Raw genomic sequence first — 26,753 nt, forward strand, 5'->3', positions numbered from 1 at the left:
CACTTACTGTCACCATTCCCCCATAGGCCATCTTCTACTCTTCTTCCAGCCAAGAGGTGTCTGCTAGAGCCAAGCTAAGGAGAAGAAACCAAAAAGGAAGTGTCATGTCAGTGTGTTTTCTTACCTCCCCAGGGGCTGATCACCATGGCCCTGAGCAGGGAGGGAAGGAGCTCTTTCAGGACTGTCACTGGCCTTTGGCTCCTTTCTACCTTTGAGTGACTAATTCTATTTTCATGGATTCTCTAAAACTATATGAAACTTGTGGTTAAACCCACATCCTTCCCCTATGGCAGAAGGCCCCCAACCACATCCTCCCAAGTTTTGGTTGCAAAATGAATCGAACTAGTTCATAGAAAAGGTCTGAGAAAGAGAGAGAAAGAGTGAGAGAGAGAGAGAATACACGGCGGACCCTATATACTAGAATTCAACCAAAACTTCTCTCCATCACCACCCCTCACCCTGGTCTGAACCACTCTCATCTTTTGCCTGGTTTATTGCAACACCCAAGCTGATCCAGCTTTCACCTCTTGCCCTAATCTTTCTCCATGTATAGGATTGCTAGATAAAATACAGGACACTGTTAAATTTGCATTTCAGACAAACAACAAGTCATTTTTTAGTATAAAGATGTCACAGATACTATATGGGATATATTTCTACTTAGAAACTATTCATTTATCTGAAATGCAAATTTAACTGGACATGATTAAATTTTATTTGCTAAATCTGGCAATCCTATCCATGTAGCAACCATAGTCATCCTTTTATTTTTTTTATTTTTTTTGTAAAGATTTTATTTATTTATTTATTTATTTGACAGAGATAGAGACAGCCAGTGAGAGAGGGAACACAAGCAGGGGGAGTGGGAGAGGAAGAAGCAGGCTCATAGCGGAGGAGCCTGATGTGGGGCTCGATCCCATAACGCCAGGATCAGGCCCTGAGCCGAGGGCAGAAGCTTAACCGCTGTGCCACCCAGGTGCCCCCATAGTCATCCTTTTAAAATGTAAATTAGCTCAATTCTACAAGCGAACACAGACAATAACTTCTCTGACATCGACCATAGCAACATTTTTCTAGATAGGTCTTCTCAGGCAAGGGATATAAAAGAAAAATAAACTATTGGGACCATATCAAAATAAAAATAATGATTCCTTCTGCACTGAGAAGGAAACAATCAACAAAACTAAAAGGCAACCTACTGAATAGGAGAAGATATTTGCAAATGACATATCCGATAAAGGTCTAGTATCCAAAATATATAAAGAACTGATAAAACCCAAAACCCAAAAAACAAATAAACCAATTAAAAACAGGCAGAAGACATGAACAGACATTCTCCAAAGAAGACATACAGATGCCCAACAGACACATGGAAAGATGCTCAATATTGCTCATTGGGGAAATGCAAGTCAAAACTACAATGAAATGTCACCTCACACCTGTCAGAATGGCAAAAATTAACACAGGAAACAACAGGTTTTGGTGAGGATGCAGAGAAAGAGGAACTCTCTTGCAGTGGTGGGAATGCAAATTGGTGCAGCCACTGTGGAGAACAGTATGGAGGTTCCTCAAAAAGTTAATAATAGAACCTATTAATAACCTATATTATAACCTATAGGTTATAACCTATTAATTGCATTACCAGGTATTCACTCAAAAAATACAAAAACACTAACTCAAAGGGATACTTGTACCCCTATGTTTATAGAAGCATTATTTACAATAGCCAAATTATGGAAGCAGCCCAAGTGTCCATCAATAAATGAATGGATAAAGAAGCGGTAGTATGTGTGTGTATATATATATATATGTATCCATATCTATAATGGAATATTATTCAGCCATAAAAAATGAAAACTTGCCATTTGCAACAATAAGGGTGGAGCTAGAGAGTATAATGCCAAGTGAAATAAGTCAGTCAGAGAAAAACAAATACCATGTGTTTCACTCATGTGGAATTTAAGAAACAAAACAAATGAGCAAAGGGGGGAAAAAAGAGAGAGAGAGAGAAAGCAAAAAACAGACTCCCAACTATAGAAAACAATCTGATGGTTACCAGAAGGGAGGTGGGTGCAGGGAGAGGTGAAACAGGTGATGGGGATTGAAGAGTGCACTTGTGATGAGCACCGGGTATTGCACGGAAGTGTTGAATCACTATATTGTACACCTGAAACTAATACTACACTGTATGTTAACTAACTGGAATTAAAATGAAACAAAATGAATAAAATAATAAAACGTAAATTAGCTCATAACATCCATCTGCTCAAAATCCAACAATAGCTTCTCATCTCTGAACAAAGTCCCTACCTTGATCTGCCTTCCCTGGTTCTTCTTGGATCTCATCCCCTACCGCCCTCTTCCTCTGCCACTCAACCCAGCCACACTGGCTTCCTTGTTGTGCCTCACACTTCTCTCAGATAGCCACATTGCTAGCTCCTTCACTTTCTTTAGGTTTTTGTTCAGATGGGATTACCTTCTCAGTGAAGCCTTCTCTGACCACCCTTTAAAAACTGGAGCCATCCTATCCTTTATCACCTCCACCTGCTTTTTCTCCATCACGTGTCATCTTTAACATACCACATTTACACGTATTTGTTGGGCTGTTCTCCAGCTGCCCAATAAAACATATGGTCTACAAGGCCAGGCATTGTGTTTTGTTCAAGCTGGATATCCAGTCCCAGAACCCTGCTTGGCACATCAATAAATATTTGTTGAACCAATGATGAAACCAAGGGCAAGAAGCACAGCCAAGAAAGCCCAGAAACAAGGGGGTTTTGTTTTGTTTTTCTTTCTCTGCAGGCTTGCTCTAATCTTTCCCCACTTACTTATCTTGCTCAACGCCCCCTTTGGCTGCCTTCCCACATCTCACCAGGACTTTTCAGGGGCATCATCAAAAGACTGGAATGGTCTGATTGGCTCAGCTCACCCTCCCTTCCTCTCTCTTTCTTTCTATCCCTGCTTCCCTCCTCCCCCCCTTCCCTATCTCTCTGTGCCACTTATGTTTTTAATATTTTCAATGAATGAGTAATATTTCTAAAAACACACTTTATGTTCTTCATATGCCAAACAGGAGTAATCTGGAGGCTCTCATGGCCAAGAGCAAATGCCATGAAACATCTTCCTTGTGTCCTTTCCCATGCTCAGATTCTCTGCAGAGAGTCAATCACCCACGCCCTAGTCTATATCCAGGAGAGGAGAGGCTTTCCTTTGGCAGCAAACGGCCTCAAAATGTTGTCAACATGAAATAGAATTTACCTCTTGCTCATGATACATGTCCAAATCAATTGGCAGGGTCTATATACTGAGTCACAGAAAGCCAGACCAATGGAATCTTCTGAATTGTAGCAGGGGAAGAGAGAGATGGAGGACACATGCTAGTTCTTAAGTGCATCAGCCTAGAAGTGGGGGGTATCATTTCCACCCACAACCCTTTGTCTGAAATCGGTCACATGGCTCCACATAATTGCAGGAGGGCTAGGAAATGTGGGAGAGCATATAGTTATTAGATAAGAAGTAGATGTCTCTTCCTAGAGACAATCTTGGGGAAGGAGGGTGAGAAACACAAGTGGGTGAAGGGCCTGCTCAAACACAGATACTCATCTCGTCATCTCCTTCACGTCTCAGAGCTCAGGGAACTCAAATGAGCCCTGGCTATGCAGGAGGAAGAGAACAAATGTGAGCCAGCTCTGAGCACCTGAACCAGACCAGATAGCAGTGAGGGAAATAAGATTGTTTTCTAGTTAATGCAGGCACCAGCTGTGCCTCCTCCTTCTGCATGTCCTGATCCCATATCTGCTATGGAAAATAACAACATTACCATTCATTTCTCTGGCACTAACACTTTTTAAAGAACTTTTCTTTCTATGTGGATTTCACAAGAAGTAGGCAGAGATTATGACACTCTTATAAAGGAGAAATCAGAGGCTCAGAAATGTGAAGAGAATTGCCTAAGGTCATAGAGCTCATAAGAGGCATAACTGGGACTTCAGCACCTCTGTTTGCCTCTACCTGGTGCAACTCTCATTGTCACATCACACTTCCTTTGACAGGGCTTTGGGGAGAGGAAGAACACAACCAGTTCCACATGGATCTCTGCAGCCACACCACAGACAATAGGAAACCATTACTGCTGCCTCTCTGTTGTTCATAAACAGATTAAGATACAAACGTTAGGTAAAAGTTAGCTCTGCTAAGGAAACAGAAAGCAGGCTATCATGTGGGAGGTAGGGAAGAAAGTGCAGTGGATTTTCAAGGCAGAAAGATAAGGGAAGCTTCCAAAAGTTATACTTTTTCCGGGTCTACCAGTCAGCTAAGTTGTAGAGATGGACAGGCTGGTTACAAGGAAGGTTGCCTTGGATTTGAATCCTGGATCTGCCACTAACTTAATAAGTAACCTTGAGCAAGTGACAACTTTGCTGAATTTACTTACTGAATTACTTACACAATTTCCACACTGGTAAAATGATCATTGTAGCAGCAACTTTATAAACTTTTTTTTAAGATTTATTTTTTTATTTTGAGAGAGAGAGAGAGAGAGCAAAAGTGGGAGGGGTAGAGGGAGAAGGAGAGAGAATCTCAAGCGGACTCCATCTTGAGCACGGAGCCCAACATGGGGCTTGATCTCACGATCCCAAGACCATGACCTCAGCTGATATCAAGAGTTGTACACACAACTGACAGTGCCACCCAGGCACCCTACTTTATAGACTTCTGTGTAGACATAATGTATATAAGCTTTGATAGTGTTCACACATAGCTGTTATCATATAAAAGCTGTCTGTGTAGGGCTGCTGGATGGTTCAGAGGAAGCCAATGGCACCCTGGGGCTCAGAGATGAGAGATAGGGAGCAGGGGCTTCCCAATTTCTTTTCCTTTCTTCCTCTCTTCCTTCTTCCTTCACATTACTTTATTTTTAGTTATAAAGACAGTTGAGCAACAATAAAAAAAAAGTTTAGGAGTAAAGAAAAAAATGCAAAGGAAACACTCATAACCTCAGTATGGTAACAGAAACATCTTGCTTTGTCTATACTTAAGAGTCAGTTTGCATTCTCTAAATATTGTGTTTTGAAACATTTTCTGTGTTGCCTCTTAGGTATAGGATAGGTTATGCTTCAGTATCAAAAAATACCCAAATCTCAGAAACTCAACAAAATAAGGGTTTATTCCTTGTTTGCCCAATTTCCCCTATGGACCTTAGTGACTCTCGTGCAGCTATCCACCATGTGGTGACTTAGAGATGAAGGCACCTTGAACCTTATGGCACTTCCACCTGAACACAGTCTTCTCCTTAATTGGGATGGAGACTCACGCATGGGCTCTTAATGCTTGAGCCCAGAAGAATATTTATCACTTCCTAGTCATCACTTCCCACATCTTACAGCAAGGCAGAGTGTGGGGAGGGAGGCCTGGGAAATGTAGCCTTCCATGTGTCCAGGAAGAAGAAAACTGAGAGTACCGTTGAGCCATCTTTAATGCAAATTAATGTTTACGTAACTTTTTCTTAATTGCCCATTCCATAATGTATGGTTAGACATTTAGATTATTTCCAGTACTTCAGTATTATAAATATAAGCAGAACTTCCCAGTTTCACTATGCTCATAGTTGTAGCCACACTGGCACTGATACTGCCATATTGTCAGATCCGGGCCTCCATCTACTCATGCACTGCCTCAGCTCTCATCCCCACCCAATCAGATCAGCCTCAGCTCCTTCTCAGCATCCTCAGGGGGGTGATGGATATTCCAATTCTTTTACTCATTCAGGAATGTACACTGAGTGATTGCTGTATGTGAGGCACTATGCCTGACACACATATGGGGACATACTATCTCTGTTGCCCAGAGCCGTGTGGAATACTTGCTAAGAACTGCTTCCTGACAGTCTGCTGGTCTATGGCAGAGAGAAGAGGGTAGGAGAATGCTGCCGTCCTTGCTCCACATGGCACTCAGCCATTTAGGCCCTGAAGCTGCACTGCTTGGACGTGGAGTCTCACATAGTCCTTTGTTAATTCTTTTTCTACTTCTCTCAGTCTTACAGTGGTAGAGATTCTAATCCTCTTATTCCCCACGGTCTAAATCTTTATCCTCCCTAGAAAACACTTACACATTCTTCAACCAGAATGCCAAAGCTGCCATGTACATCAACTGATGCAAACACATGCTTATGGAGAGAAGCATCTCCTAATGCCACCCACCAGGAGCGTTGTAGATTCAGGGCCAGGTCCTCCAGAACCCCCTCACATGTCAGTGACACTCAGTGGACATCACCAAGAAAAGTTTCTTTCTTCTTTTAGATTATTTCCCTGGGATAAATTCCCAGATGTGAGATAATTGGGTCAGAGTATTAAAATATATTTTATGGCTCTTAATTCAAGTTGACAAATTGTTTTCCAAGATTTGCATGGTGCAGAAGCACTATCTACAATAATATCAGTTCCTTGCACTGTAACCAGGATTAGGAACAATCATTGTTGTAAATTTTATCACTGTAATGGACAAAAATCATACTTCCCCCTTGTTTTAATTTGCATTTCTGTGATTACCACAGGCTTTAATCTTTTGCCATATTTGTTTCTAGGAATTTTTTCACTTGTATGATTTATTAGCACAGCTGTTGGTTTATTTATTTATTCAAAACATTTTTTATAAGTTCTTTATATAACAAAGATGTTAGTCTTCTGGCCATGGTAGTTGCAACTTAGAGCCTCCACTCCACCCTACCACCCCTGTTCTGGTCTATTTGCCTTTCTATTTTGGTTATTTTATTTTTATTGTTTTGTTGTGGTACAGAAGTTTAAAATTTTTTTTTATTCAAAGTTGTCCATCTCTTCCTTTGTGGTTTTCTCTTTCTTTTTTTATTTTCATTTCATTTCATTCATTTTGCTTTGCTTTCATTGCAAAGCTTGCAAATGTATTACCTGTCCATCAATAGGGGACTGGTGAAAAAGTAATCAGAAATATCAATATATTCTGCTTTATTATAAAGCAATCTCTGGGATATATTGTTAAGTGAAAAAAGCGGAAAAGTGTGTATAGTTTGCTACCTTTACTTTAAGAAAAAGGCAGGAGAAATATGGAGATATATATCTATATCTATCTATCTACATTGATAGATTTGATTGTATATTTTCTTTTTTTTAATATATTTTTTTAAAGATTTTATTTATTTATTTGACAGAGATAGAGACAGCCAGCGAGAGAGGGAACACAGGCAGGGGTAGTGGGAGAGGAAGAAGCAGGCTTCCAGTGTAGGAGCCCGATGTGGGGCTCGATCCCAGAACGCTGGGATCACGCCCTGAGCTGAAGGCAGACGCTTAACGACTGAGCCACCCAGGCACCCCTGATTGTATATTTTCTAAAAAGGAAAAATATGGAATAATAAACCAAAAACTAAAAGGAATCAGGGCCCTTTGGAGAAATGGCTAGGGCAGGAAATTACAAGACAAGCCTGGAATATCTTGTGTACCAGAAAACAAGGAAATTATCAGAGACTACTGGGTTTGTGCCAAAAGCACACAATAGCCAACAGGAAGGACTTTCCACTAAATCAAAAATGGAAGAATTTGAATATTAAAAATAAACAAGTTTGAGAAAATAATGATATATGTGTGTACTTGATTAAAACACCATAAACATATTAAGATCATGAGTCTATAATGATATTAAAAAATAATTCATTGGTCAGGTAAGTGGATGTTAGGGCATTAACTCATTATTTTGAAAAGTAGTAAAGAAAAGAAAAGAATAAAGAATTTATTTTGCCTCTTCTATAAAAACTGTATTTCAGAGTAACTGAGTAGTTGATGGTGAGTTTTCCATTACAGATTTCCAGCTAAAACATGCAAAAGAATGTGGTAGCCAGCCTCCAAGGTGGCCCCCAAAGATCCTGACTCTGGGTATTCACACCCTGTGTAGTCCCCTCTTACACTGTACCAGGGCTGACCTGTTTGACCAGCAGCACATAGAAATAATGGTATATCACCTCTGAGATTAGATTATAGAAGACTTTGGCTTCCATCTTGTTCTTTCATTCTCTTCTCTCTCTCCTTTTCTCTCTCTCTCTGTCTCTCTCTCTCTCATTACTCATTCTGGGGCAGCTGCCATATTGTGAGACATTTAAGCAGTGTATGGAGAGCCTCACTAGGTGAGGAACTGAGTTATCCAGTTAAAAGCCAGTGAGAACTAAGGCCTGCCAACAACCATGTGAGTGAACTTGGAGACAGATCCTCCAGGCCCAAATGACCGGAGTCCCAGTTAGTAGATGGATTGCAATGTCATGAGACGCTCTGAAACAGAACCACCCAGCTAAGCCACTCTCAGATTCCTGACCCACAGAAGCTATGAGATAATGCTCATTGTTTTAAACTACTTAATTTTGGAGTAATTTGTTATGCAGAAATAGCTAACTAATACGAGGGAAGATAGAGTTAGAATATCATAGATTTGTACTGACAAATAATTGGATGTGAACAATGCCCATCAATGACTGCTAAGACCATAAGGCACAAGGCTAAGGGGGAACTTTATAACCAATGGGTCTGCAGGCTGGCAATATCGGAACTTAGTAATCAGATTTAAAAAAATGTTTTTTCATACTCACAGTTACGTTTTATTATGATGAAGAGTACAGAGCAAATTCAACAAAGGGTGAAGTCCAGAGGAAACCAAGTGCAGATGTCCAAGAGTCTCTTCCAGCGGAGTCACCCAGCACACACTTAATTTCTCCAGCAACAAATTGTGACAATGCCTGCAAAATGCTGTCAGTCAGGAAAACCTGATTGAATCTAGAAGTCCGGTGTCAGTAACCCAAACTTACAGTGTCTGTGTGACCAACTGTATCACTGGAGCTGCAGACCCCAAGAAAGAAACTGTTTTCATAAACTATCTACACAAACTGGTACAGTGTGAGTAATCAAATTTTAAAAGCAACTTCATTTTTATAAAATTTTTGTTTAAAAAAATTTTTATGTACAATTTCAAACATATAAAAAGTATAGACATTAATAGGCTGGATTCCATATGCCCTTCACTCAAGGATTAACAATTATCAGCTCATGGCCAATCCTATTTCATCCACAACAGCACCCAACTCCTCTCACTCCATCACCATGCTGGATACTTTGAAGTAAATCCCAGATACCACATCATTTCATCCACTGATCCATCTTAACATCACAAAAAGAGAGACAAATAGACATTACACATCTTCTGATGTGATGCAATTAGAAGTCTCCAACATTATTTATGAAGTATTATTGCTAAAAAAAAAAAAAAAAAAGAAAGAAAAGAAAAGAAAAGGAAAAGACCTGAACTTGAAATCCAGTCCCAACTCCAAGTTTACAGGAAATACAAACGATATGTAGGATACCCTACATATAAGTGACTTGATTTCTTCAAAACACAACTGGCTTGAAAGAGTCCACAAATAAAATTAGGAGATATATCAACCCTAGTGATGTGTAGACTATATTCGTCAGGGTTCTTCAGAGAAACACAACCAATAGGATGTATATAAGAGAAGCTTTATTATAGGCATTGGCTCACATGGTTATGGAGACTGACAGGTCCCATGATCTGTGTCTGACATCTGCAGACCCAGGAGAACTGGTGATATAATTCAGTCTAAGTCTAGAGGCCTAAGAATTGGGGATGCCAATGGCATAAGTCCTAGTCTGAGTATGAATGTTCTAGAGCCACGAGCAAAAATGTCTGGGGCAGGAGATGATGGATGTCTCCGTCCAAGCAGAGAGAGCAAATTTGCCCTTCCTCTATCTTTTTGTTCAAGGCAGGCCCTCAATGGATTAGATGATTCCCACTCTGAACTGTTGAGGGCGACCTTCTTACTCAGTCTACTGATTTAAATGCTAATGTCTTCTGGAGACAACCTCACAGACACACCCAAAAATAACATTTTACCAGCCATCTGGGCATCCCCTAACCCAACCAAGTTGATACACAACATTAACCGTCACATGAACCCTATTTGGAAATCAATTCAAACAAGCCATCTGTAAAAGACATTGTGAGACAATCAAGGAAAAAGGAACATGAACTAGATATAAAAGGATATTAAGGAATTATTATTGATTTCATTAGGTGTGATAATGGAATTGTATTGCTTTTTCATTGTTGTTCTTATCTATAAGGACACATATTGAAGAATTTATGGGTAAAATTAAACTGTACGATGCTGGAATTTGTTTTGCTCATCATGATTTTTTTTGCATTTTGACTTTCTAAAATATTATATTAAAATATTACGTATCTTGATTACGGAGTTTTCCTTTAGTTTTGGGCCCAAGGCAAGTGTCTCACTCAACTCACAGTAGTCCGGGCCCTGAGGAGACTAAATGTAAACACAGAGGTCAAGAGGTAAGCAATGCAATAGCAGAACGGGATGAACACTATAAAAAGAAGTGTGGTAGAGAACTGGTAGGGAGTGAGGAGAGACAGATTAGGGGAAAGTGTGTGAGCATGTGGATAGTGGTAGATAGCGGAGGCAGGGTGGGGAATCAGGGAGCTTTCCAAGGAGTTGCTGAAACTAGAGAGAAGTAGAGGGAATTCAGGATAGGTTTTCAGGATGGAAAAGATGTGACTTGCTAATGGGTTAGAAAGAGGAGGGGAGTGAAAGGTAGGAGATTGGATTTGGCTTCAGTAATGGTGAACAGGGGTACCTTTAACTGAGGTGAGCAATATTGGGGAAGAACAGTATTCAAGGGAAACCAAGTTTGACTTTGAAACGTATTAAGTGTGACCGGCTTATAAAAGACACACATAGAGCTGAAAAAGCCACTCACAAAGACAGGTAGAAAGAGATAAGCAAGAGACACAAATTTGGATGAGATCACTTACGGAAACAGTGTCAAGAGAAAAATGGACTGGACACAGATCCGACCTCTGGGGCCACCAATACTCAAAGGTCAGGTAAGAAGGGGGAGCCAGGAAATGAGGCTAAGAAGTAGCCATCGGTGAGGTAGGAAGAGAACAAGGAAAACATTTCCTAAAGAAGAACCGTGTGAAATACTGCTAAGAAGTGAAGTGAACTGAAAAAAGAGAATGAACCATTGGGTGTGGTAACAGGCAACCAAGACTTGGGCAGTTTCCATTGAGTAGGGAGACGGAAGCCAGATTGGAATGAATTGGCAAATGTGTTTGAGAGAGGCAAGGACATGAAGACAGCGAATCTGATAATGCATTTAAGCAATTTTTCAAGGATGGGGAACAGAGAGGTGGCTTGGAAGAATCAAGTTGGGGCATAATCCACAAACCTCAGCTCTATTACTTACCTGCAGTACTTTGTACTGAGCACAGCTCTGGTTCAGGAAGCTGTGGAGACTGATTTCATGAGTATGGAGTACTTTGTGAGAAGATTATAGAAAGGAAGTAATCTAGGGCGCCTGGGTGGCACAGCGGTTAAGCGTCTGCCTTCAGCTCAGGGCATGATCCCAGCATTCTGGGATCGAGCCCCACATCAGGCTCCTCTGCTATGAGCCTGCTTCTTCCTCTCCCACTCCCCCTGCTTGTGTTCCCTCTCTCGCTGGCTGTCTCTATCTCTGTCAAATAAATAAAATCTTAAAAAAAAAAGGAAGTAATCTGTTTTACATTTTGCACTTATTTTTTGTATATTAGCTTTTAACCAGCTATGACAATGGCAGAGAAGGACATTAACTAACCACGTTAGGTCTAAATCAGGGGCTGAGTTTTTAAAAGCAAGAATCATTTCTTGGGGCACCTGGGTGGCTCAGTCAGTTAAGTGTCTGACTCTTGATTTTGGCTCAGGTCATGATCTCAGCGTCATGAGATCAAGCCCCGTGTCAGACTGCACTGGGCGTGGAGCCTGCTTAAAATTCTCTCTTTACCTCTCCCTCTGCTCCCGCCCACCCACATGCTCTCTCTAAAGGAAAAAAAAAAATCATTTCTTAAGGCAGGGATGTAGGGTACAGGTAAGGGAGGGGCAAGGGAAATTGAGCCCCATTCCTGAGCAGAGCATCTGATAGCTGAGATGGGGTCCATTTGGGTCCCAAGGTGTCGGCAAGGCTGTGACCCTTTCTAGAGGCTCTAGAGGAGAATCCGGGTTTTGCCTCTTCCAGCTGCTAGAGGCTGCCACATTCCTTGGTTCTTGGCTCCCTGTCACCTTCAGAGCCGGCAAGCACATCACTCCGACCTCTGCTTTCTTCCCTGTATCTCCTTGTCTGACTCCAGCTGTTCTGTTGTCTCCCTCTTCCATATTTAAGGACCTTTTTAATACCCTGGCCCTGCCCTTATAATCCTGGATATTCCCCTATCTTCAGCTGGTGAGCAACCTCAATGCCATCTGCAAGCTTATTTCCCCTTTGCCATATAACAGAACACAGAAACAGTTTCTGGGGATTAATGATATGGACACTTTTGGGAGGTCATTATTTGTCTGCCACAAAGTTCAAAGGCCAGTGTGGCTGGTGGTAGTTTGTGGGGGAATGTTCTCCTCTTCCTGTAGCCAAAGGCTATACAGGAGACATGTTGTGCTGGGCCCTAAACTCAACTAAGTGAGTGGCTAAGGGCTTAGCTAAAGTCTCCCTCCAAGTTGAGCATCATGTAACCCTTTCTCAATTTTAGCTCTGCTGCAACCCTTGTCCTTTACCCCCATGTTAGGGTGGTTGGCAAGGATTGGTGGTAAGTGATTTTCAGAAGAAATACAAATAAGCAAACACTTGATCTCTAAACCAGAGACATTTTCTCTCCGTGACCATGTCCATCCTCTCCTGGAAACCTCTTGGCTCACAAACACTGAACCATCCAGATTTTGGTGGATATCTTGCCATTTGAACATCTACCCCATCCCAGGTTAATGCCAGACTAACATTAAATTCTTCTCATTGACTCCAGGAGGAGGGGAAGCACTGTCTCCCTGAAGCTCTGATTTGTAGATGAGGAAATACAGGATGACCACTAGTTTTGATCTGGGAGTGACCAGCACTCCAGATTCCAGGTTTACACAGTATGATAAGATAGTCTCCAAGGACGGCTGTCATTAATTCCTTATCTCCCTGAATGTACCTGCTGCTTCTCACATCAAGATGTGGAGTCTAATTCCTCTGCCTGGGCTGGCCCTAGTGTCTTGCTTAAACAAACAGAATGTGATGAGAGTGATATTCTGGGTCTTTTGTGGCTAAGTCACAAGGGTTTTGCTTGATCCTCTTGGAATCCAGCTATAATTATGAGGGCCCATGTCACATGGAGAAGGCAAATGTGGGCTCTCTGGTTAATAGAACCTGCTGACTTCCCAGCTGAGAGCAGCATCAACTGCAAGCCACAGAAGTGAGCTGTCTTGAACACCTAGCCCAGCCAGGACTTCAGCTGACTCCAGCCCCACTTGTTATCTGAATGCAAAAGCATTCAAGGCCTTAAGTGTGAACCATGCAACTGAGACCAGCCAACTCTTAGAAATGTGAACAATAAAAACAGTGACTTTAATCCACTAAGTTTTGAGGTAGGTTTGTTACAAAGCAATAGACATTTGGGGTATACCTATACTCTTGGGGGATCCCAGAACACATCTAGATAGTGTGATGCTCGGGAGGCTCCTGAAAAGTGCCAGATATTTACAGAGAAGATATAAAATGTGTGATCAATAAATAATAAAGACTAAGTTCCAGAGGATTTTGGAAGAGGAAGATATCACTTCTGGGGAGCTGATCAAGGAAGGGTCCCTGGAGAAAATAAGATTTAATCTGAGTCTTGAATCCTGGGTAGGCTTTAACAGGTAGAGAGTAGGGATAAGAGAGAATATATACCTGAAAGAAGTAATGTGAACCAAAATGGCCAATCAAAAGAATTAAGGGTAGATGAGAAATTCGGGTAGATTTGCTGAAAACACTCATCTTTCAAGATTCAGTGCAAGGGTGCTCTCTCCCAGGGAGCCTCCTCCACTTTCTCTAATTTTCCTACCTTCTGCCTTTCTTGAACGGAGTTTTCTGCTTTTGTCATAGCATCAGGAATACTTTGGGCTATACTTTTTTTTAACACTCCTATTATGGTTAGGCTAAAGATTAAGTGTCTATAATAAAGAGTTCCCCAAATACAGTGGCTTAAATCCTGTGGATATTTATTTTTCTCTCCCATATAACAGTTTTCAGAGGAGACCTGCCCCTCATGGTCATTCAAGGACACAGGTCCTTCTAAGTCATTACTCTGCTATTCTCTTAGGCTATGTCACTAACTTGCATGGTCGAAACTTGGTCAACAAGCACATCCAGGCTCCGGCCAGTCTGGAAGTGGGAAGAGATATAGAGAGGAAGCAAGCCTGACATTCCCAATCCAGAAGTGTTTCTTCCTTCACATGCTTTTGTCAAGAACTTGGTCACATGGTCACCTAAGCCCAAGGGAGGCTGGGGAAGTGTGGTCCAGCTGGATAGCCACATGGAACAGTAATTCTATCACTAGGGAAGAAAGGGATTCAGGGTGGGCAGTAGCAGTCTGTGCCACAGGTGCTCATCTTCTTCTGAGTCTAGGAGCTCCTTGAGCACAAGGAACCACATTTTCTTCATCTCTGGTCTCTGCACTGAGCCTCCTGTCTGACCCAGATGACTATTCAAACCATACCTGCTGAATGGATAAAGCTATCACAGTGAATGGCCTAGGCTGGATATGATAAAGGTGCAAGGCAGTGTGGGGACCTGGGAAAGAGAGGACAGATGTGGAAGTATTTAATAGGGAAATGCACAGGGCTTGATGAAGCTTGCCAGAACAGAGAGCTTTTAATGTTATGATCTTTTGTGTTCTGCGTTGACAGCTCTTTGGCACAGGTTTAAAGAACTTGAACTGAATATCTCACTTAACAGACATTTATTGAACCCATTCCAAATTTAAGAAATTCCTCAACTGCTTCAAAATCACTTTAGGAAGATGCGTGCCTCGAGCTTGAAGACTTTCAGGGTTCTCTCTCAATACTAGCCTCTGCTACGGTTACCGGGTTCGAGCACCTAACCGCACAGCAGGGTTTTCACCTGGCAACCATTCCACACCATCGAGCATACCTTCCTGCTCCAACCCCACCTCTCTGGAGTGCTCACAACCCCCCAGAAAGTGAATGTGCGCACTCACCCACGGATGTCCAGACACTGTCTCCTTTCTAGAAAACCCGGCTATGTGGCTGAGTGCAGTCTAAACATTATTCTTCAACGCCAGCCCAGGTCTTGGAATCAGTACAGACTGAGTCTGAATTCTGGCTCTGCCCTTTACTACCTACACTGGTAGTGGGTTCCAGTTACTTCATCTGTTTAAATCACAGCTCCTTCACCTGTAAAATGGGGATTGGAATGGGGCTACATACTGGGTGTGTGAGGATTTAATGAGGTTCTGGGTATAAAGCACTTGGCCCTTAGTATTGCACTCAATAAAGAATAACTCTTCCACTATGATGACAACTAGGTCTTCAGGCCTCCATGGCTTCTCACATCAAAGGCTATGCCAGGTGTAACAGAAATAATAGTCAGTTATGGCTGTGTACAAAACTCAAGGGTGCAAATTGGAACCTTAGTAATTTCTTGACCTGGCCTTAATTTCTGACCCCGTGGCTCTGTCCTAGCCTCCAGAGGACAATCTGATTCTGGTGCATGCAGTCCCACCCCAAGATTTCTTGGCCATGTTTGGGATGACTATCAAATTGGAGCTCAGAGCGCCATTTTTACTTTTTTTACATTTTACACTCCTCCCTGATACAGCATAATCCAACAACTTTACTCATCAGCACAGTCACCATGCAGAGGGAGAACTGCGTCCCTTTTTTGTCTTCTATGCTTCTGGGACCCATGCTTTTTGTCAGCTACTGCTGTCCTGTGGTTGTGGTGTTCTCTCAGAGATGACGACTCTGAGAGAGGTGGCACCTCTAGTCAGTGGCACATTCCGTTTCATCCCATGGATCAGGCTTGTCCCTCTTACCTCCTGGGACTAGCTGAATTCACTCTCCACACCCTGCCAGGCTAGCTTGTCTCTCACTCCTAGCTAACTTGTGGCTCACCACAAGCTCACAGAGCCCTCTAAGCCATACTTGGTCCTGTGAAAAACTGGCTCCCTCTCATGTACCAATGGACAATGCCATTATCCCTCTTGCTTCCTATTATCAGAGGTGCGAGACCCACCTGAGCAACTGCAGCTGGGAACCTGAACCAGTACATCTTCCTTCCTGTTAGATCCCCCTGCCCTTGAGGACAGTGCTCGTCTTCCCCTTCTCCTTTTCCTCTCATGAGAACTCATGCTGAGAGGAGGGTCCCACCACTTATCAACTTGTTCTTCTTTAATAGCTCTGCTCCTCCGTCTCTGTCCTCCCCAGCACAAAGCTCCTTTCATGCAGGTGGAAGGGACTTATACACGTGCACACACACACACACACACACACACACACACACACACAGTAGAGACCAGTTCTCTGAGTTTGTGCATAATTTCCAGACTGTTTCCCATCTGCCAGGGAACAGAAGTGCTTTGAAATGATAAGTTAAGGAGTCTGCCATTCCTGTTAACAGGTTTTTTGTTTTTGTGGTGGCTGAGAGGAGTGAACATGCCATTTGATGTCTCAACTATCAGTCTGCCATAAATTAATACTTCATGTTTTATCCTGTCTCGTGAGTTACACAGGTTTTTTACCAGGTTATTGTAGTTGCAAAGGAGGTCTACCAGCCTGCTCAGTTCCCAGAGTGGGCAGAATCCCCTTCACGGTGCTCCCATTGACCCTTCTATTTCCCATTCCAATCTTTTCATTTAACTTTTATCAAATCAAAGTTATACATATAATTTTAAAAGTCAGATAATTCTCTAGAACATTAGAAAGGCAGCAGACTTCCGGGCTCCTCTCCTGTCCTCCATTCCATTCCATTCCATTCTCCCTTTAGTCCTTAGGCTAGTTCTTTTGATGTTTGCCTCTATATTGCTAAAATTGGGATCACATTGCTACTGTTTGATTTATAAGCATTATTTACGGATTTCAAAGTAGGGAGATGAAGACAGCACTTCTTCTAAAGACTCCCACACATACTAATTTGCCATCCCTCTACCAATAGTTAGGGTTTACTTTATTTTGACAACATAAATACTAATCACTGGTGAGCTGGATGGTATAGTTTAATTGCCTTTCCCTTCTCAAACAACGTTTTGTTTTCCCTGGAGCTCATAAATGCCCTTTTCCTCCTCCGCTTAGTTTTCTGTGTACTTACATCTAAATTCCTGTCCTCTCCTTGGGGACTTTGCTCCCAGATCCTTCCACCTAACACTCTGGACCACAGCCTTCTTGGCCTATAGCATAGCTCCCATCTCTTATTTATTCTCTCATCTTCTCTGTCTTATTTTCTACCTCTAGATGTTTGTTCTACTTCCTGGGATATTTCTTTGGCTTTTTATTTCAACTTTGCTATTGGCTTATACGTTTTTTAACTGTTATCATTTATTTTCTGAGTGCTTTACTTTCTTTCTTTACTTACTTTCTTTACTTTCTGAATTTTTTAAAAAAAGCAACCTATTCCTATTTCACAGATTCTATGTTATCTTTAATTTTTTTGGGAATATGATTAATTATCGTATTTAAAATATTTTCTTCATTCTTGGCATTGTCTCTATTAATACGGAGTCCTTTTTTCCCCCCTTGTTTATTTTGCTCTTTGCCTTTCATGTTGAAGAACTGCTGCAAATGTCTAGTGGTCCTCACCTTTCCTTTCCTGTTTGGGAGTGCAGTGCTAAAAATCTGATGGTGACTGGTGATCTTGACCTGGAGTAAAGGGGGAGGAAGCAGCAGGTGTCAGTATCTTTTGATGTTTTTTTCTGGACTGCTCAGACTCCCTGCAGAAAGCTCTCCAATCTCCAGCCAGCATCATGGGAGCTGAGTATAGGAAGAGGGCTGGAGAGGAGAGCAGATGGGGGAGGGGGCCGTCTTTTCTGGTCAGTATACAGACTTTATCTTCCTGTTTTTAGTATGGTATCTCAGCTCTCATCAGTGACTCATGTCTTCTAGTCCAAGACATCTGTTTTATCTTTCCCAGATCATAAACTTTTAGTTTGTGCTCAGACTGGGGAGAAGACCCTATACGCACTTCAATCAGTCCTCCTGTTCTTAGCCCACCCTGCATTTCCCTCTTTCTGAGCTAGCTGATGCCTCAACTCCTGACTTAGGTTTTAGCAAAATCAATTGCCACTGATCACCCTCTTTCAGCTTCCAAAATGTAGTTGCTGCTGTCCTACCACCACTTCCCTTTGTTATTTGGGTTTATACCCTTAAGAAAAAAATGCTTCCCCGCCATTTTAGTAGGGTTTGGGGAGAGTGAAGAGATAAAAACTGTGTTCAATCTGCCATCTTTCAGCAGAAATGTCTCATTCTATTTTAGTTCTTTCTGGTTTCACTTGGGAACCATGCAAGCTAGATGCTATGATCTAGCATTTAAAACATCCTCTACAACCCAGCTTTTTCCTTCCACTGCTCTGGATCTGCATCCAAATGGGGATTATTCCACAGGCCATCTTCTTTCCTCTTGCAAACAGACTGCTCAACACACAGATCAGTATGATCTCAGACACCACACTCCTCAGTTTCAGCCTCACTCTCAACAGTGCCCGGAAGAGCTTGAAGATCCTTGGTCAAAACCATCTTCCATCCACCTCCCCAGCAATTGAGACATTCAGCCCTTTTACCAATCCCCCAAATCTACCATACTCCTCTGTGCTTTAATCCAGAAATGACTTTCCTTCATATTTCAGGAAAAAATGGAAGCAACCAAATATGGATTTCCTTAACTTCCATCCCCTATTTGTCTACCCCATGAAGGAGTCTGTGCCTGAAGCCATCGGGAGCCCCTCTTCACCAGAGCGGGGGCCAGCACTGTCACAGGCTCTGCTTCTGAAGCTTCCAGAGGCGCTCCTCCCACCGTGTTGACCACACTGTGGCTTTCAGAACCAGCTCCTCCTGCCTTTTTGGGACTTATCTCCTCCTGTTCTTTGCATCTTTGACCTCTCTCCTTGTTTTGGCACATCCCTTTCAGCTTAGAAACGACTTAAATGTTTCCACCTCAGAAGCATCTCTGTAAATCCCCATTTAGATATTGTGCTCTCTTTCTCTCCTTACTCTTCCACTGGGCTTCTTGAAAACATTGGTGCTCATTATCTCGACTTCCTTGCCTTTCCTTACTGCTTTGACCTTTGCACTCAGCCTTCCGCCCACCAGTCTCCCTCACCGATGCCCCCTTGGTGGACACGTGTTGGGCATGCCGCAGTTCTTGGCTTACTTGGCACCATTTAGCACGCTGGGCCACTGCCTCCCTGACGCACCACTTTTCCTGAATTGCACTACTGCTCTCCTGGTTCTGCTCACTCTCTGGCCACACCTCCTCTGCTGTAGTTTCTCTTCCTTTCCTGTTCTTGGTGTTCATGCGCCCAGCATTCCATCCCAGCCCTCTTTCCTCCTCCTTCTCCATAAGCATCCCCCATTCATCCCATACTAACTACCTGGTCTCTCTTGCCACCTCTGTGTGGATGGCTGTATCTCTACCCCAGTTTTTCTGCTGAGCTCAGACCTGCATTTCCATTTGCTGGCAGGACATTTCTGCCAGGATATTCCACAGGAACCTTGAACTTAGTGTGCCCCAAGCTGAAATCACCATTTCAGAACCTAAACTTGCACAAAGCGCTTTTTGCAATCTGTGAAATCTTGGGGGAAGTTACTGCATTCTCCCCTGGGAAACCGGATGATAATACATTCTGTACAGGATTGAATGGTCTCGTTATGTCTCATGACGTATGTCTAGCATTGATCAGAGTGTCTGACATACTGTCGACGCTCAACAATGGCCCCATCATTAGTAGTAGCAGAAGGAGAAGGAGGAGGGTGAGGAGGGTTAGGCACCACCATTACCTGTTCCCACTCCAAACACCTGGGATTCATCCCAGGCCCCCGCCCCCAACCCACACCTCCACCTCCCTGCCCCCTGCCAACCTTACTCAATCTATCATCAAGCCTACTGATCCTATCCCATAAATATCTCTCTTATCAGGTTCCCTGTTCCCATCCTCACTGTCCTGCCCTCTCTGTTTAGTCACAATCCTCTCTCACCTAGGTGTAGAAAAATCATGCTGTCTGATTTTCCAGCCTCTGCTGTTACCATTTTCCCTCCAGTCCATCCTCTAAATCTTCACCAAAATGATACATCTAGCATGACTATCTCACTGTCACGTCTCTCCTAAGCATATTTCAGTATAATTGTAATTATAGCAAAGAGAGAGGGAAGCTAAATATTTAAAATCATAACCGACTCCAGCTGCATTGTCCCCTAAGGCATGCATTCCTCCTGAGCGCAGGGCTCTGTTTGGTAAAACACCTGAATGGATGCAGAAGGTGAAAAGTTGAAGAATATAACAGAAAGAGATAGCTAAACTCTTCTGCAGAGGAAATAAACTGGAATTGGGGGTTTGGAAGGTTTCTAGAAAGGAAAGAAAGTTGAGGAAAGCCTTGGGGATGGGGAGAGTCCAGCTCCTTATCTCAGTGGGTGGTGGAGTGGGGCTGTCCCATAAAGATTAGAGGTGTCTAATATCTCCTCTCAAGATCTGGACTGTTCTGTGCTGCTCTAGAACCCCTCCCATTCTGCCCTCAACCCCACTGCCCTTTACTCGGCCTGGAGGCAAAGTTTTGGATGGCATGCCTGAGAATGGGGAGTTGGGGTGGAGATTGGTGTGTCTGGGGCTCAGCTTTCAGCAAGCAGGGCCGAGAGTCTGCTTAACAAGGGAAGGACTGAGCAAATAAGCAGATACATTGGGAGTCAGGTATCTTACTGTCAGAGAAGAGAGTGGAGGAATGGTGTGGGATTGGAATCAGGAGTATTCATATGAACTCATAGATTTTACAGATCTATTTGTGTATGTAGGCATATTAAGTACACAGAATATACACACATAAATATGTTTATTTCCATACTCCATCTCCTGAGAGGGCCTAGAATCAATTATATTGTAGTTGCAATTTAAGCACACCTAGCTCCCAAATCTTGGTTTCTAAATACCATTCTCCACTAAAAGGAACTGGCGCTCCTATGAAAAAGGGCTGATTCCAAGCCAGGGCAGAAATGTATAAGAGAATACAGGAATATTTTGTTGTTTCATAACATAAGGAAATGTTCAATGAATGTGAGAGACCTAGCAAAAGAACACAGGAATGAGCTGAAGAAACTCCCACTAGCCAAATCTCAAATATCCCCAAATACGTTTTGAGGATGAACATATATAATGATAGTAACAGATTATAATCCATTGAATAAAATAAGAATCCATACTGATATAAATGAATGAAAAAATAAATTGGAGAAAAGAGAAAGGCCTCCCTATGGTTAAATGCCAAATAAATATGAAAGGAATAGTTAAGTTAGAAAATCATCAGTGGGTGATCAAACAAGGGGATAAAAGTTTGCAGAGGAACCAGAAATTTACATAATCTCAAAGTATCTCCCCCCAAATTTCTTATTAATCACAAAGGGAAAAATAGTAACTTTAGAGCAAGGAAATGTATCAGACAACACATTAACCAAGTGGTCAAAGATAATATCACCAGTAATGGGCCAGAGTGACATCATGTGCCTNTTTCCTTTTTTTTTTTTTTTTTTTTTTTTTTTTTTTTTTAAGATTTTACTTATTTATTTGAGAAAGAGAGAGCGCATGGGGAGGAGGGGCAGAGGGAGAGGGAGACAGAGTTTTAAGTAGACTCCACACTGAGTGTGGAGCCCAACGCAGGGCTCAATCTAATGACCCTGAGATCTGGCCCCTGAGATCAGGACCTGAAGTGAAATCAAAATCAGATGCTTAACCGACTACACTACCTAGACGCCCCAACATCATGTGCCTTCTGATATGATATACTGAGAATACATCATTTCAGTGATATTCCCGCTGAAAATGCATAACCTGAATCTAATCATGAGGAAATACCAGGCAACACCAATTGAGGGACATTTCACAAAATAACTGGTTAAGGTCAAGAACTTCAGACAGAAGAAAGGTTGAGGAACTTTTAAAAGAGATGGAAAAAAATACCTAAAAAGACATGACAAATAAATGCAATGTCTGATTCTGGATTGGATCCTGGACCAGGAAAAAATAGTTATAAAAGACTTATTGAGACAACTGATAAAATTTGAATATGGACCATGGATTAGAAAATAGTATTGTATAAATGTGAAATGTCTGTATTTTGAAAATTGTACTGTGGTTATTAAAGAGAAAGTCCTTTTTCTTAGAAAATGCACAGTGAAGCATTTGGGGGAAGGGGGCATTATGTTTCCAACATATTTTCAAATGGCTCAGAAAAATGCATATTTATCTATCTACCCACCTAACTATTAATGATAAAGGAAATGGAACTGAGGATTTCCTGGTATTTTCAAAAGACATCAGATCCAGGAATCTCAATAAATTTCAAGCAAAGTAAATGGAGAGATAGCCACACTCATATATATCAATAACATTGCAGAACATCATAAAAAAAAAAACAAACTTAAATCAGCCATGGAGAATAGACAGATAACATGTCTAAGTGGCAGTTAGACTTACAACTGACTTTCCAATGGAAATAATGGAAACCAGAAGACAGGTAAGGAACAGTATGTCTGGAATACATGAGATCCCTCAGGGGGTCTCTTAGTTTATCATGCCCTGTGAGTAAGGTTAATGGCAAACTATGGCAATTCAATCCAGGAAGGATCAGTAATGGCCAGACCCTTTAGGAAAGAAGATTTGGGTCACCCTCACCAGGTTAAGAACTAGGACCAGCTCCAGAAGTATATATTGGTGTTTAGGAGGGCAATTCAAGAATCTATCAACATTATAAAGTAATGCCCTTTGATTCAGCAATTCCACTTCTGAGAATCTACCCTTCTAAATATATATAATATGCATAAAGATGCATGTGCAAGGATGTGTGGTCTATCATCAGAACCATGAAATCTATCATGGTCCATCCCAACCAAAAGAATACCATGGATAAACCTCTGTATGCTCTGTCATGCAAACATCCTTAATGGCTCAACTTACTTTGATCAGTGAAAATAGCAAATCATGCAGACTGATACCTTTTGTACAATTTCATTTCTATAAAACTGAAAGCATGCATAAACACATAGTTGTGTGTCTGAACACATATACAGATACACGTGTGTGTGTGTGTGTGTGTGTGTGCGCGCAAATATCGAGAGAAAGGGCTATAAGAACATACACCAAACTGGGAGCTGGGGGAGAGAGATGGTGGTTTGTATCAAGGAGGATGTTATCTTACTCCATTGCTTCGGTGATGCTTGAGTCTTTCACGACACAATGGGTTAATGTATTACTTGTGGATGGAGAACTTTAAAAAGTAAACTGCTCTAAAGTAGACACCGCAGCATTCCCAACTGCTCCTTGCAAAGAAAGGGGATGCTTTCAAAACTTAGAGGCACCCCTTTTTACAGCCCTCCTCTAGCTGAGTGAACTTGAAGCCGGGGTGAGGAATTGTTCTCAGGGCTCTGTGGGCAGGCATCTATCCTCTTGGACATGAGCTGGGACTCTGAGTAGAGCATCAGACTGCAAGTATGGAACATCCCAGTCATTCCCATTATCTGGGACGCCTCATCCCAGCACTGCCCCCATGCAGGCTGCCCCAGGGCTCCATTCACCCACCCTGCTGCATCTCTAGCCCAAGGCTAGCCTTTTTTAGGAATAGCAGAAGCAGCCCTGATGATGGTGTTTTCCAGGCCTCTGAAATTTGTCTCCTGAAGTAGAATAAGGTCAACTACAATGACAAGCAAAACCAAGAACAAGGCAGTGTGTAGAGTATGGTGATGATTGCGGGTTTTCACTTCCTCTAGGCAGAGAAACCTCAAGAGGCTGAGGTCAGGGCTTCCCAGCATTTTTACCGAGACTTATTGGGAAATTTCAAAAGTTTATCCCCACACCTTTTTGGGGGACGGTGGGGGGCAGACGATTCCTTCTCCAGGGATGGGATGGGGATAGCAGGAAGAAGTTTGTATAAGACCAAGTACCCTGTAGAGACAGGAGAGACTGGGAATTGGTTTGTTCTCTGGGGAGTTAAAGTGTTCGGATGGTCACATTTTTAATCTTATTTAGAAGTTAACATTTGAATATAGTTTTGAAGAGGAAAGGAATGAAGCCATGTGAAAGTCAGAAGTAAGAGTGTTCCAGGTACAGAGAGCAGCAGGGCAAAGGCCTCGAAGTAGGATTGTGTCTGGTGTGTTACACAACAAAGCAGTCATTGTGGGAGCGAGAGTAAGAGATAAGATCAGAAAGGAAGCAAGGAAGATGGAGAATGAGAACTGTCTTGATACCTTGTTAAGGACTTTGCCTTTTATTCTAAATGAATTAGGGAACCCTTAGTAGTCTAAGAGCCAAGTAGCACATGATTTGGTTGTGTATAATAGAGTAGTTCTGGCTGCTATGTTGAGAACAGACTAAATGAATAAAGGAGTAAGGGGAAAGCAGGGAGGCCAGTGAGGCAGCAGCTACAACAGTTCAAAGGGGAGCTAGTAGAGTTGAGATTTTCTTGACAGAATGGCCAGCATCACCTGGAGGGCCTGTGATACTCTTTGGGGGACAGGGACTTTAGAACAAATAATGAAATGTATATACCACTTCTCTGTTTCTAGCCCCTGAGGTTGAAACCCCTACTTTTATTAGTCTGGGGTGGGGTCAAGGAATTCACATTTCTACAAGTTGCCAGGTGATAGTACTGCTGGTCTGGGAGCCATACTTTGAGAACCACCAACTTCTTCACAGCACTGATGAAAATGCACAATGAACATGCGTTTATCACACATCCTCAAGGAAGCACCTTGCTTACCCCTGTGTGCTAGTGCCAAGCATGATGCACTGAGCTCAGCTCTGGGCCAGGCATGGTGTTGTACTGAATGAAGTTCTTGAGTGTCTCTAGTTTGAATGGTTTGGAGGTAACTGGTGATTAAACTTTTCAGGAAACGGTCATTATAGGGAAGGAATTCATTATAATTATAATACCAATAACAATGGGTCTGACACTCTACCTGGGCGTTTTACTCCCATCTTCTCCAATTAAATCCTGTGAAAGGCCCATGAGTCTGGCATTATCACCCCTATTTTATGAATGAGAAAACCGAGGCTTGGGGTTTAATTTCCCACCATTAACAAGTACCACAGCCCAGCCAGGCCTGACTGACGGCTCTGCTGTGTTTATATCACCAACTACGTCAAGAAGTCACTGATAGGAGATTGCCTTGAAGGCAGGAGCTTCCTCACTTGGGGACTGTGAGCTATATTGAAAACTGCAGGGAATATGCCATCCTTTAAAAAAAAAAAAAAGCACCTCCTGTCTGAATTGAGAGCCCTGTTCACACCGCACATTTCCAGCCGCAAGCTCTTCTGCCAGAGCGCTGGTCCCCTAATAGGTAGTAGCGGCTGCCCCCAACATAAGGAGTTTTGCTGACCTTTGTGGTGGAGCACGTTTCCTCAGCTCTCATCTTCTTCTCAGCCTCCTCCCGTAGGATGATGGACACAACTCCGGGGCTGAAGCTTGACACATGGAGGCTAGCCTATCTCTAAATGGAATCCATTGCTCTCACTAGAGAAGGAGAAAATAAAAGTTGAGGACTTCCCGCCTCATCAGTCGCTCTCTTCCCCCACCCTCCCCGGAGGATAAAAATAGCCGCCTCCCAGGGCCTCCCTGCCCCAGCAGCAACTGCGCACGGAAACCCGGCCTGCCCCGCAGCAGCTGCGCAGTGAGGCGCGGGGTCGGCAGGCGGCCAGCGTCAGGGCGCGGACCCTCCCGCAGAGCCGAGGTGACCGGCCGGGAGGGGACGCTTGGAAGTCTCAACCGAGAGAGGGGGCACTTGGAGCAAGTTTGAGCGCGATGGTGGGTGCTCACATAAACGCACCCGGAGACCTGGAGGTCCGCGCACGGGCTCGTTCGAGGTGTAGGCACGATTCTTAACCTCTTCAGGGGGCCGGGACTCGCTAGAACAAATGATGAAACGTACACAGCACTTCTCTGTGTGCCCAAGCACACACTGAGAAACACAGACACACACTTCTGCACACCACAGGTTAACAACCCCAGATGAGCGTTGACAATGGGGACGCAGAGCGATAATAAAAAAATAAAAATTCGTAACGTGTAAGGATAAGGTTACTAAAGTTTGCTGAGCAGGATTTTTTGGAGAATAAATGCATACAGTATTTATCCATGGGAAGTGACACAGAAATGTTAATGTTGACCTCCGATGGTGGGATAAAAGGTGCTATTTTTCACCATTTTCTCAGTAAGAAAAAGCAGCTTTCTCTTTTGCTACCAGAGCGGCCGCATCCAAGCATTATCCTGGAACTGGGGAGCCCACTCCGGGGTAGCCGCAGCCCGGGCCTGCCTGCCTGGACCCTCTGTCGCGGCGAGCGGGAGAGTTACAGACAAGAGACAAGCTAACATCAGGATGGCGACAACGTGGGACGGGGACGGGCTCCTTTTAAAGGGTGCCCAGGGAGCCCTCAGCTGACCACAGCACTTGAAAACCAAAGCGCTCCCAGCCCGGCCGCCGCCAGCACGGAGCGGATGGTGCGTGCGTGCGCGATCTCGGGACTGCGGCGGCGCGCACGGGCGCGCCTCCGCGTCCAGCCCCCTGCAGTGGACGATGCCGCCGAGAAAGCGGCGGCGGCGGCGCGCTCCGGCGGTCTGAAGCGGCGTCCGGCTGCCACGGGCCGGCGGCGCGATGAGCTGGGCCGGCCGCCCCCGGCTCGGG

The 26,753-nt window shown here is 43.2% G+C and overlaps 1 protein-coding gene and 1 long non-coding RNA gene across 2 annotated transcripts in view; one reads left to right on the top strand and one right to left on the bottom strand.

The window, feature by feature from the left end:
* Positions 1 to 26,053, bottom strand: part of LOC105240506 — a 73,914-nt gene extending 47,861 nt beyond the window's left edge. The window contains exons 1-4 of the long non-coding RNA XR_004625998.1: positions 25,899 to 26,053; positions 25,452 to 25,585; positions 8,603 to 8,749; positions 8 to 74 (exon numbers count right to left, since the gene is read on the bottom strand). This is a non-coding gene — a long non-coding RNA (uncharacterized LOC105240506). The remainder of the gene's footprint in view (positions 1 to 7; positions 75 to 8,602; positions 8,750 to 25,451; positions 25,586 to 25,898) is intronic.
* A 513-nt stretch (positions 26,054 to 26,566) lies between these two features.
* The window catches only part of RYK (receptor like tyrosine kinase), a 95,119-nt gene continuing 94,932 nt past the window's right edge, over positions 26,567 to 26,753 (top strand). The window contains exon 1 of the mRNA XM_034661821.1: positions 26,567 to 26,746. Within this exon, the coding sequence (XP_034517712.1) occupies positions 26,567 to 26,746 (180 nt within the window). The remainder of the gene's footprint in view (positions 26,747 to 26,753) is intronic.

The sequence above is a fragment of the Ailuropoda melanoleuca genome, chromosome 6 (genome assembly GCF_002007445.2).
Source record: "Ailuropoda melanoleuca isolate Jingjing chromosome 6, ASM200744v2, whole genome shotgun sequence".
Classification (NCBI taxonomy): Eukaryota; Metazoa; Chordata; class Mammalia; order Carnivora; family Ursidae; genus Ailuropoda; species Ailuropoda melanoleuca.